The sequence below is a fragment of the Amblyomma maculatum genome, chromosome 11 (genome assembly GCF_055883805.1).
Source record: "Amblyomma maculatum isolate TAMU_Amacu chromosome 11, ASM5588380v1, whole genome shotgun sequence".
NCBI lineage: Eukaryota > Metazoa > Arthropoda > Arachnida > Ixodida > Ixodidae > Amblyomma > Amblyomma maculatum.
In genome coordinates, this window is record NC_139354.1 from 47,595,823 (window position 1) to 47,609,043 (window position 13,221).

General features: G+C 41.4%; 1 protein-coding gene across 1 annotated transcript in view; it reads right to left on the reverse strand.

Annotated features, from left to right (window-relative positions):
- LOC146173760 (uncharacterized) overlaps positions 1–13,221 on the reverse strand; it is a 37,286-nt gene that overhangs the window by 2,556 nt on the left and 21,509 nt on the right. Inside the window, exons 4-7 of the mRNA XM_084585261.1 lie at positions 12,450–12,521; positions 9,387–9,409; positions 7,119–7,165; positions 4,594–4,702 (exon numbers count right to left, since the gene is read on the reverse strand). Coding sequence (XP_084441387.1) covers positions 4,594–4,702; positions 7,119–7,165; positions 9,387–9,409; positions 12,450–12,521 — 251 coding nt within the window. The remainder of the gene's footprint in view (positions 1–4,593; positions 4,703–7,118; positions 7,166–9,386; positions 9,410–12,449; positions 12,522–13,221) is intronic.

The window sequence follows — 13,221 nt, forward strand, 5'->3', positions numbered from 1 at the left end:
GGATCTTGAAGGTAGTTAACAAAGTCAATATTCACTGGCGTCTCTTGATAGCTTAGTCTGGTTTAGACAAAAGAAAGAATTGTTCTTTTAAGAGAGAGTGGCTAATATGACGTCAATCAATTTGCATATTTCAAAACCATTTTAACAGTTTATAGCTTTATCAAACAATGGTATGTTCACAAGTTTATGCACGTTTCGCTAAAATGTTTTAGGCAAAAACGAAATCTTTAATCATGTTTCTGTTTTTCAAATTTATGTGCTGGAAAAGTGTAGTTACATAGCTTTTACTTCGGGTATTTTTTAATGTTTTAGACGTAATAGTTTTTACAGAGAGGGCCCAGTGGAAGCCTCTTCCCAGCGTAGTTACAAAGAAAGGTGTTAAGTTCGAATCAAACGCTGTAAACTACATTAATGGCGACTGCATCATGCCCAAAAGAGGCCATAGACGCTCATGTTCTTGCCGCCAAGCAAAGCCGACATGCGAAGCTCAAGGGTCTCGAGAGCTATGGTCGTGCTTATGTTACTGAGTTCTTCAGTACACTTAGCATGCTGCTTGACAAGAATCACATGCTCAGAGACGGACAAGAAGGCGGATTGCGAAGGGTGGGAGAGCAGCTAGGGATGAAGTGAGTGTGCTTCCTACTCCCTGTTTGTCTTCTATGGTGTTTATTTGTCGATTTTATTGTTTGCTTCTGCGCGTCTGTTAACTGCTTTGCGGTACGCACTCGGTGCTCACAAGTAAACAACCCCATTAGCGCCTACTTGCAATTGGCTCCTTTAGTTCTAAAGAAATCAAATAAGGATAGATGGAGGCTAAGGAGACAGGTTACTTGAAGACACTTCGAGCAGAAGGGAAATCAGGAAGCACTGCAAGAAAAGATGCCTCCCGGCTTGTACTAGCGCCTGAGTGAGCGCCATCAGCAAATTGTCTGACACAGTGGCTTCAATATTTTGCGGAGTATCGAGTATCGTTAAAATACACGATACACCAAAAATGTATTTTCGATACCGATACTCCGATACTTTCATTTTCAGCCCTCGATACATGATACCGATACACAATATGTATTTAAAGATAGTATCGAAGTTACATGTATCTTCGATACTGCCCATGACTGGTTGTCAGTATTGTTCACGACGTGAAATATATTATCGTCTCTATAGAATTGTGAGGTTATTCAAAATAAATTATTATTAGAACATTGCGTGCGGTAATGTTTTTAGGCCGAAATAGGTGTCGAGAACACGCGCCGTTTATTTATGACACAAAATTCAATTCTTTATAGGAAGTTGAGCTCGGAATTTATGTGCCATGGCCCTACGACGGTAATAGAAGCGTAGCGTGTGTTGTGGTACAGGTAACCTTACTGGAATACACAGGGCGTGATTGCGCATGCGCGATTCTACGGTCGTTCATAAGATCAGGACGCACGTTTTGCCGTCTATTCCTGTAGAAGTTGCGACTTGCTGCAAGTGTAGTCACTTCACTGGTCCCGAAGCCTCATGTGTAGGATCAATTTTGACTTGCTAAGAGATCGAATCTGGTTTTGTATAATGCAACATATGCCACAAGAGATAAGTGAGTGACGCCTTGGGCAGCACCCTGGCTTGCTAGCGAGTGATGCCAACGCACTTTACCGAGCTACGCACTTCATTGAAGCTTTGCCACCTACAAGCTCTAGTGACAGAAAACATTGTTTATTATGTACAGTCATAAGCAACATCAGAAAGAACAAATGTTTTGCACAAAATTGCGAACATTCTCGGTATTTCTCTATTAAATATGATGACGACCTACAATATTATGCATCCAAAAGAAATCTCTTTAAAAACTAAATGATCAGTTCTTGTCAAGTAAAATTGCACAGTAATCAATAAATGAATGCCCAAGCTTTGTTCTAGCTCATATTGCTCATGACTGTACATTCTGAATTTAACTATTTTAGTTATCGCGATGAGTCAAATGAAAAATTTCACGCGCCTGCCAGGCCAGGGCCTGTTGCTACCACTTGCAAGCTGTGAGAACACCAGGTGCATTAGGGTCCATGAGTGCGTGCACCCTCGAGGTGGTGTGTGCTGACAGCTTAGATGGAACATGCAGGTGTGATCGTGGACCGCACAACGCTAAACCTGCTTCACGACATGGGAAGAAATGTCCATTCTTTTTTAGTTCTCTGAGCCGTGCTGCCAGCGTATTGTTATTTATGTACGGACAGCGACGATGTTGCCGCTGGCCTAGAAACAGCGGCCCCTTTGTCACCGCTACGACTTCGCTTACTGAAATAACAGACAGTGGTGAGCTAGGAACCTTTTCCGGCACGTTTCCGTGGCACTTGGGGTTGCCTGAACATCTAAAGGCTACGTTAAGTCATTGAAGAGCACGTTAAAGGTTTTATTGGATCCTGTATGCATAGACTTTCATGAACTCCCGATCGCGTTCAAGCAATATTCTACTCAACTAATAACTAAATCATTATTTTGGCCTTATTTATTTTCTATATAGCTATTCGCATATAGTGTTCATTTGCCGTACTATATGAAATACCTGACCACATTATCGCAAAATCCCACAGAAAGTACGAACCTCTCTCAGGGTCTTTGGATGTCTGACTCATATTCCAAGGACCTTGGAGGGCTCTCACGTTTCTTACTCCATATGTGATAGGCGCTATCTAATTTGGCAGCTTCTGACAAGGGAACCATGTTATGCAACCTAGTGATGCCGCACAAGCCCACAAAAATTAAGTGCCCTGCAATGGCGCCTGCCGACTACCATTTGCCTGAGGCATGCTCCTGGTTAGCCCCTAACAACGCTGACAGCGGCTAATTTTCTAGAGGACAAACGACAGTGCCATAAACGTGACAGCATGGCGTAGAGAACAAAAACAGAATGGTCGTCTTTTTCTATGTCATGAAGCAAGTTCAGCGTAGTGTGGTATACAGGTGCGGTCCGCGACCACACCCATATGCGCTATCGAAGATGCCAGCCCACACTACCTCGAGTGTGCAAGTACTCATAAACACAGATGCGCCTGGCATGCTAGGAGGCTTAGGGCCTTGCCTGGTAAGCGCGTCAAATTTTTCATTTGACACATTGCAATTTGTAAAACACATAAATGTAGGATGTGCATAAAATAAACTGTATGTTTTCGGTTGCTAAAGCTTGTAGATCGGAGAAACTTCGCTGAAGTGCGTAGACCTCTTGGGATCACTCTCTTGCAAGCCAGGGTGCTGCCCAAGACATCGGCGCTTATCCCACGCGGCATGAGTGTCATTACATGGAGATGTACATACCAGATTAAATCTCTGAACAACTCAAAGTTGATCCTAAACGTGAGGATTCGGGACCAGTGAAGGGACTACGCTTGCAGCAGGTCCGACCTTATACAGGAATGGACGGCAAAACGTTCTTCCCGATCATGTGACCCATCGTAAAGTCGCTCATGCGCAGTAACACCCTCTGTATTCCAGTAAGGTTACGTGCACCACGACATACGCTTTGCTGTGCACGATGACGGATGCTATGCTTCTATTACCGTTGTGGCGAAACGAAGTGTGCACTCAGCACCTACTTCGAGCTGAAAACACCGTACTCAAATGGCTTATAATAGTTATTTCAGAGTAAGCTCACAATTCATTACACACGTCAATAAGTTCGGCATCCTGAAGAACACTGACGACTTACCGTGCCTATTGCCTATTGCCTACCGTGCCTATTGTGAGTGAAAGAGAAGTTGCAATGCGCGAGGCAATTTCTCAATACTAGCCCTCTAAGAGCTAATAGAATCCTCAAGCGGCGTATATAAGAGCCGACAGCCCTGAAGGCTTCCCAGGCATTGTTATTTTACAGCCACCGGCGTGACTAACAAATTATGCTGTGCTCATCGTCTCTTCTCTATTCCTGTCTTTATTGCACTCGTCCATTTTCTTCAGTGTAGAATAAGCAACCGGAAACTTGTAGGTTAATATCCGCACCTGCCTTCTTCCTCTCCATCTAAATATTTATATGTGGCACACTATGAAGAATAAAAAGCATAAAAAGCTAGAGCTAAAGCTTTCCTTAACTTCGACATTCAGGTTTTAGAGATGCTATATGTGCTTCCCAAGGCTGACAGGAATAAAACCACGGTGCGCGGATGCTTTAACAAAGGCTACAAATATCATAGCGGCTCATGCCTCCCTCTTATAAAGGAAAACGAGAAACCAAAACACTAAGACCTTTTATTGGTTCTTTTATTCCTGGCAAGACGTTCTTATTTAACTCCTTTCCGCTGTGAGATACATGTCTTCAGATTTGACAGCTGACAAACCTAACATTCCAGGTAATTTCAGTGCTTACTATAGGGCACCTGCAAGCGGCAACTATCGTAAGCAGGAAAACATTCTTCAGAAAATTGCGGAGCTTTATAGTCCACAGGTTAAACAATTGTCATATTTAAGATATAGATTAGAGGGAACGTTTATTCTGAGCGTAGGTTGGCTAGGCGAGTCAGTACAGTACTCACCCTTAATTTAAATGAATGAGTTGTATTGCATTATGAAGATACTGAAAAGTGTCACGTCAACAAGGGCTTTTTTGAATCAGAAACTCACATGTGACCCATTTCATGGGCTATCGTCCGTAGACCATTGTAAGAAGGGGGAATATCGTGCGCTATCGCTACCCTGTTCGCATTGCAGACGGCGCCTGCATTAGCAGCTCCTGAAAGCAACAAATATAGAAAGGACATCTTTGAACAGTGTAATACTTATGAGACCGGCATGATGCTATGGTCTGCAACACAACATTCGTTGGTGTGCCTATGGTGTGACGTGTTTAATATTGTTACTGGGTAGTTCAGCTTAGGATTAGAGAGAGCGGACATTGAAAACAAGACTTTCAAACAACAGGCGTTTGCTGCAGGCACCAGCCGACTCTGTCCGAACAATATATACTACGGTTAAAACAAAAGGTGTTTTCAGTATGATACCTTAGACGGTAACATTTTCGCTTTCTGAACAATCAATACTTTGGAATTAACAATCTCCTTTATATTTGTAGGTGAATTGACAAATGTTCACAATTTAATTGGCGACTTGGCACTGCTTTAGTTGATCTATTTTGCGCGATCCTTAAAAGCAGAACTTCCCATTTCTTCCTTATTCGGCGATTTACGGCTTGTGTAAAACCATTGCGCTACCGACACATCAGTTACTTCTACTCATCCTGGTAGTAGAGGCTAGATCTACTGGTCGTACTGGTCATGTGGTATCAAGACTTCTAGGAGTTCAAAAGGCATCAGTAAAAATAGAGGTTGTTGCTGCTGCTTAGGTGACGAGAAATATTTTCTGGTGTTTTAGGGGGCTGGCATAAATGTATTGTTTTCTATGTAAAGTTGCCTTCCAACCGAGATGTTTAAATCCTTAAGGAATTGACAAAATTTAATGGAGAGTATAGATAAACCGGTAGTTTCTCGGATATATCCGTGAGTCCATGTAAGGTTGCATGATGTATATATGCCTTAAACGAGCCGAGTGTACATTTTAATGAGTGGCCCAGGAGGAATGTGTGCCTAAAGTGTGTCGCCATAAATATTATTTATTTTATAACAGAGCAGCACCCTGTACTGTGTAGCATCTTCCTTACGTGTTACTGGTAAGCTTTGTTCGAGCTGTTTCTTGACGTGAAGAGCCCATCGTATCTGTCAGTCTTAATTTACCAAACAGAACGCAACCTAACTGCTCTGGAACCACAATGACGAAAAGCAACAACTTTTTAAATTACTGAACATTTCTCGTAGCGCATAAACATGCTTTCTAGAGTCCACGCAATTTTTCAATAATATACCAATGGGAAGAAAAAGCATTGTGGTTTGATGCCTGCCGTAAACACTTGTGGCTTGTCGTCATTCCTGGGATCTGCTTCCTTTAGAGGGAGAACATTCCATACAAAGATTTTGATTATTATTGCACCTGTTTCCATCATCGTCTGAGTGTCACCAAGTTATGTGATAACATTTAGCAGCCTTAGTGATGAATGAATTGAATAGTCGATCCTGTATTTACCCGCATTATAGTTTCAATAACGTTCTTTTGATTGGTACACAAGGAAGATATTATAAGACTTAAATGGGATCTGATACAGGAACAGCTGCTATAGCCTATCATGTTATGTATCTACATTTTGAGGACAGGAAGCCGATATCCTTATAAACTTGCAAAAACAAAGAAGGGTGAACTGAGTTGAAATTATTTGTTATCGAAAGCCAAATATTTAGTATACAATGAATGAAAGGGGAGATAACTGTGATACCTGTAATTTTGCATACGTACTGCTTCATGCGTCGAAAGCTGCAAATCAGTTAGAAGCCTGAACAATCTTGCTTTATCGAGCACATTTTTGCATCAAATCCTGTATTGCGCAAGGCTTAACTAGAAAATCAGGTAATCGAAGACAAAATATAGCATCGATCTTTGTTCCTATTTTGTCATTTGCCAGCTTTCTAATTCAATGAACTTGAAGATCATAATTAGAAGATATTTATTAGCGTTTGTTTTGCGCTCTCCTGCGCATGAGCAAATTTTCTTTCGAGAGGTTATAACACTTTTGTTTTTATTTCATGTTTGTGGCCAGAAAGCAGGAATTGTTTTGAGCGGTGTTCTTGCTCATTGCCATGAAGCTATGTTGTCTTGAGCCGGGATTAATTTCCGTTTACCAGAGCCCTGTTCTAGTCTAAGAAGACTTTGTGCATTTCGATAAGTGTGCAAACAGTTTTCCGAACGCGACTGTAAAACTGCATTGTTCAGCGAGAGCGCTCCGCTTAATTTTTGTGCACGTACATTCAGCATTTGTAAAATGTTTCTACATACGACGTAGATGTGTTCACATGCGAAGAGGCACATAACACTTTTGTAACAAAACGCTGATGGTTTACACTGGCAGTAAAAAGGTTTCATTTGGAGACACCGTATCTTTCGGGTAAATGATGAATGTGATTCGGAATGTAGGTTTATAGTAGATTATTATTAGTATCAATATTAAAGAATTAAGTATCAATGTTTATGAATTTCCACAGCTGGTTTTGCTGGTCTTTGACTCGCTAAATTCCGCTAATATTGCTACAAGATGTTGAACTCACCATTTGCTCTTGTATACCCACTGCGAACTTTCTTTGTGAGGGTCGCACTGTAAATGAAATAAGTTCTTCAAACACTAATTTTGATGTCGAGGATCGCTAGTAAATTTTTGCATCTGCTGCTTCATTAAAATGAAGTGGGTAGTAGAGGAACGGTGAAAGAGCCATTTTATGTTAACAAATCTATTTACGAACACGTAATAACTGCTATACATCATCGGTTACGTCCAGTATTTGTAGAAAGGCATATAACGAATCTGTATTTTTTGTATTACCGACAGATCTTGTGCTGGATAAGGTCTTCAAATACTAATTTTTGATGTCGAGGATCGCTATTAAATTTTTGCAACTGCTGCTTCATTAAAATGAAGTGGGTAGTAGAGGAACGGTGAAAGAGCCATTTTATGTTTTTTTATGTTAACAAATCTATTTACGAACACGTAATAACTGCGATACATCATCGGTTACGTCCAGTATTTGTAGAAAGGCATATAACGAATCTGTATTTTTTGTATTACCGACAGACCTTGTGCTGGAGTGGAGGTTGGTCAGGCGTGAATACACAACGCTTTACTTCAAAGTGCTTTGGAATAGAGCAGGGCCTTTACAACTAATCGACCTTTTTTAGAACTTGTTGAGAGGCTAGCGTAATGAAAAGAAAACTTCAGTACAAACAAAACGCGAGGACCTTGTAATCTAGTGTGTTGCTGTGCCATTCAACAAATTAATATTCATGATCCTCGCGCTAGATATTGAATTAAAACGCAATAAGGACAAAACAATTGCAGTGAGAGCATTGTTTGCTGGAAATACAAGAAACTGCATACATGGTAAAAGATTTTCATTTTATTGCACATGGGAACAATAAAACGCCTTACTGGCATAGCAGGTTATTATTCTAGTAGGCTTCACACACGAGGTCTCCTTGGAGTTGGCGCTTGCTTAAGAAATTTGGCATAGAAATTCTGACATCGTAACACTCTGTGTCAAATATGCGGTCTTAGTAATGATTATATTCAAGTTTAGATATTACCTGAAGACCACTTACAGGGCCTTCATCAGCCAATTTATTATTGGTGTATTTATTTTTATCTGTGACACTTGGTATGCGATTGCAGCTCGTGTTTTCCTTTATAGCTGAGGATGGCTGTATTTGCCGTATTTATAGCTGATGACTGCTTAGAAAACCACCAAATAAAAATTCACTCTAAGAATCTTCGCCCTGGGTTAGACTAGAATGTAGGGTATGCTTCTGGGCTAGTTTGGTGGTGGTTGTCGAGCATTATTGTTCTGCATTGCTGGCAGACAAGGACAAAAGGACGAGAGACACACACAACTGCGCTGAACTTTCAACTTTATTTTGAACGTTTTTGATTCGCGCATTTATATTTGACAGAAGGATCTCAACGCGCAAGCGCACTCACGAGGCAGATATCGCAATCTTAGTAGCCGCATGATGTTTGTTTTGTTTTGAAAAACCAGGACGCAAAAGTAGTAGAACAAGTAGGAAGTAGTTTTTGACCTGCAAATTCCGCCGCACTTATGATATCCATTTACCTGATTTTAACGACTCACTGAATTTTTCCTGTTAATTTTTACCTCATTTTAATTATCACCTCACTGATGTCATCTGTGCACCTGGTTTTTAGCTCTCATTGAAGTTTTGGTTATTAATCGTTGCCTCTTTTATGAATTTGTATCTGTTTTTATCTTTTGCCTCATTTTGTGGCCCTATTTTAGGCTTACTTTCATGAGTGTTCACATGTTCATGATTTTTGTCTCGTTTATTGTTGGCTCTTCATTACCACCTTTCACTTATCATCTTGCATTTTGTTTTTTACTTGCTTCTATGCCTTGTTTTTATAGCCCCTTCAGTGTTCGTTGCGCCGCGTTCGTTTTGTTGCCCGGTCTGTGACTTTTTGTTCCTGCTTTTTCAAGAAAAAATGTCATGCGGCTACTTATATTGCAATATCTGCCTTAAGAGTGCGCTTGAGCGTCGAGTCTCTCTTGTCAATAATAAATGCGCGGATCAAAAACTTCCAAAATAAATTTGAATGTTTAGCACAGTTGGGTGTGTCTCTCGTCCTTTGGTCCTTATCTGCCAGCGCTGCGAAACCATTAGGCTGGGATGTTTTAGACTTTTAATTGCACTTTAACTTCATAGGGCACATTGTTCGCCGTGCTTTGACATGAAATTTATGTGGATGACATGTTTTTTAAACACAGCTCTTGTTTATGTTTTGTTTAGAAATTGAAGCATGCCACACGTACCCAGGCCTTTCTCCCGCACCGTCCTAGAATGTCATGTGGGTGCATATACAGCGTTCTTTGAAGTATATTTTGTTTTATTTTTTACATTTAAGAGCAGTCATTGCCTTGGTTTGGGTTATGGAGTTTAAAGCTCCACGGCGACTCAGACTATGTAAGAGGCGCTTTAGTCGAGGGCTCCGGAAATTTCGACCATCTGGCGTTTTTTAGGTATCACATACCTCCATTATTATATAGGGAGCCTTAAGAAGTAGACAGGGTGCTGGTGAACAACATTATCGAGCCTTCCTGCAGTCCGTGGGTGTCCCGAATTGGTTTAGTCAAAGTGAATGACAAAAGTTCGAGATTTCGTGTCGGTTATCGCCACGTTAAGTAGGCAACGACTAATGATGTTTATCCTCTTGCGAGAATTGGCGACGCGCTTGCCTGCTTGCATGATGCCAGCTATGTTTCGTTCATCAACATCCGTTCCGGCTGCTGGCAGACTGCTGTCGGCAAGCAGGAACGAGAGAAAACCGCAATTGTCCCTTGGCGGACTTTATCAATTCAAGGTGATGCAATGTTTCCTCTGCATTACTCGTGCTTCATTCGAGCGCATCATTATCTCGTTCCTCCGTGGCTTCAAATGAACGGCATGCTTATGCTACTTAGATGACGTCACTGTTTTCTCCTTGATGTTTGAAAGCAAACTTGAGCGACTTTTCAACTTCCTAGCTGCTTTTCGCCGCGCAACTTCAACTGAACCCCGAAAAGAGCAGCTTTGCCCGGCGCCAAATTATTGTCCTTGGTCATTTGGTTGATGCAACTGGTGCGCAGCGTGGCCCTGAGAAAGTTCGAGCCGTGAGCGAGATCCCTACCTTGCGTAACTCAACTGACGTGCGAAGTTTCCTCGAGCTTTGTTCCTACTTGCGCCGCTTCACTCTAAACTTCGCAGACATCGCTGGTCCCCTTACCTCTCTTCTACAGAAGAACGTACCTTTTACATAGTGTCGCGACCAAGCTCATACCCTCACAACACTAAGTTATTTCCACCCTCACCACTGCTGTCCTTTACTTCCCTTGGACACGTTGCAGCCTCTTGACGACTCTTCCTGCAGTTATGCTTGGAATGCTATCGCACGCTGATGTCGCTGGCCACATTGCTAGAGACTGGCTTGGTGCATCACAGCGCCCTCAAAAGCACAGTTACGACCTTCATTATCGTGATGTCGACTACCTTAACAGGCTCCCTCGTGCTCCCTTGGCTCCCGGCCTGCCGTGTGGGCATGTGCGAGAAACGACTGCCTCGCTGCGTGGCCCTTACCGCGTCTTGAGGCAACTCACCGATGTGACCTGTGAGATAACCCCTCTGCACCCCAAGTATCCTTCCAAAACCCCTAACCCAGAAGTCGTTCATGTCGCCCATTTCAAACCGTACCATGTTCTACGTATACCACGCTCCGGGACTGTGCTTCGCAAGCGCGGGGGGTAATGTATGCAGTAAGGCGCGGTATGCAGTAGGAGGCAATGATGGCATGCTGCTGTCATGCGGTGAGAAAGACGACGCTGAAGCTAGGCTGGGTTAGTGTTGTGGTAGTGCGTCTCTGTTGCCTTGTTAAATATTTAAACATCACTTGTTCTACAATTGTAGTGTCAATCTCCCGTGAGTGTTACCACTTTTCATTTTATATTTCACTTATTTCCCGTTTTGTTTCCTTTGCTCTACCCCTCAAATCATTTTTTTTATGCAAGTATATTAAAAAAAAATTTCTTTGCTACCCAATTCTTGGCCGATCCCCCTCTGTGGGTATGTGCCATAAGTTATTTGGACAACAACAACAACAACAACGACAGTGAACTGCCGTGCCATGTTCGGTAGCACGTGCTGTTCGTGATTTAAAGGTTATGGATTCTATTTCTTTCACAACCTAAATATTTTCTTTAGCTGGAATGAATCATTTTATGCGCTAATTAAGGTTACACGTTCAGTAACCTCGGTTTTACGTTTCATGTCTAGTTTGCAACTTTCCCTCTAATCAAAACATCTAGTTTACAGTTAGAGTTGTCGGGTGATTGAAATAGCCACGCAATGCAATTTAGCTGAGGTGGCACTGGTCATGTGTCCGTCATGTGCCCATATATTGAGTGTCTATGTCTATGAACAGAATTAGTTTTTACTTTATCTCTAAGTACAGCTAACCCTCTCAAAGCAGCTTTGTCTTTGAAAGTGGACATCCTGCTTCTGTTTTTTTTATAGCGGACATTGTTACTAAGATTGTAGTAAGGCAGCATCAGTAGACTAGCTGTCGTTTGCTTCAAAAGAAAATATTGCGAGCTAGATGGTGCTGGCTAGAGTACAACAAGAACGAATGTACAAGATGATATTCAGTTCTGACTCCTAATGCGTTTTTCGTATGTGCGTTGCACAATTACGCAGACACCGCAGACGAAAGTCTTGAAATATGTCCTCAAAATCTCAATTTGAGGTCGTTTCTTGAGGTCGCCTCCAGCTTAACTGGGTATACTAGGTTGCCTGGTTTAATAAGACATGGACCTAATATGTTATTCGTGAAGACAAGCTTATTTTCCATGCTTCCTTACCGAGTAAGAAGAAGGACCACATCGCAGTGTTCATATTTCCCATTGCTTATGAAGTTTTGCAATCGCTGTAATGTCTTCGTTATCTCAACATGACCATCCTCGTGCACAAAAAGCTTGCCGCGCTAAAATAGAAATATGTATTAGCGAATAAAACTGTCGGGGAAAAGCATATTAAGGCAAGGCCACATATCTTAAACAGATAAGAAGACAAAGAAGACGACATAAGTAGAAGAATGCACCAACTCCTCCCATCATGGTTTAGGCAATTTAGTGAAGTTGCCGCCGAAGTTATAAATTTTTCCCAGTTCGTGTATGCCTCACTGATTGGCTTTGATGGGGGTGTCAATTTTTACAATGGATGTAAATAATATTTCTGCTCTTTTTGATTTGAAATCAAAGTTGATGTTCTAACGTACAGCTGCAGATTTACCATTGGATTGGTTAAAATACACGAAGGTTTTGCAATTGGACCGAAATAATGCTTACTTCAGCAACTGTAACTCCATTCAACTGGAAGCTGATCTTCGGAGACTGCATATCAGCGAATCTGAGCACCATCTGTTGTCGAAAAAAAAAAGACATTGACACATTTATTAGTTTGAAAATTTGACCGCTTCAAAATGTAAGAAAAGCTTCAGTACCGAAGAGGTAGCATTTAATTTAAAATCGATGCATACTTCTCTACATTTGCCTGGGTATAATACTGCCCATCTTTGGCTTTACTCTGTATAGAAAACGGCTCTTCTATTTTCTGCTTAATATTTATATAAATTATTTTTGATAATATGATGTCCACGCTTGTTCTCACGCATACATAAAAAAGAATTTGGAAGCAAAGTTTCCAAATTAAAGAAATGTAACTAGCTTTTCCGAAATTGGCTATCTATTCATTTAGATATGTCACTTAAGCACCACAAAAGTGGCTTTATGCTTCAAAGAGGTGCTTTCATATTCTAGTGACGAGCCATTTCTAATAATTAAAACCCTGTGCTCATTGACAGAATTCATTCGTCTGATCACACATGACCTTACCTCATAAGGACACCTTATGCGCTCTTTTCACGGATCCTCATAGCTGTCAGTTGTTGATGAGAAGCAGTATCGGAGCTGCGATATTTATTAATGTTTGACGTAGCCCCGTGTTTTGTGCTTTTTCATGGATTCAGGGTATCCAGCCTCACTGTACATATACCTTAGCCTAAATCAATGAAAGCAGCAAAAAGCACAAAATGTGCTAGATTTAAATACGGTGTTCTTC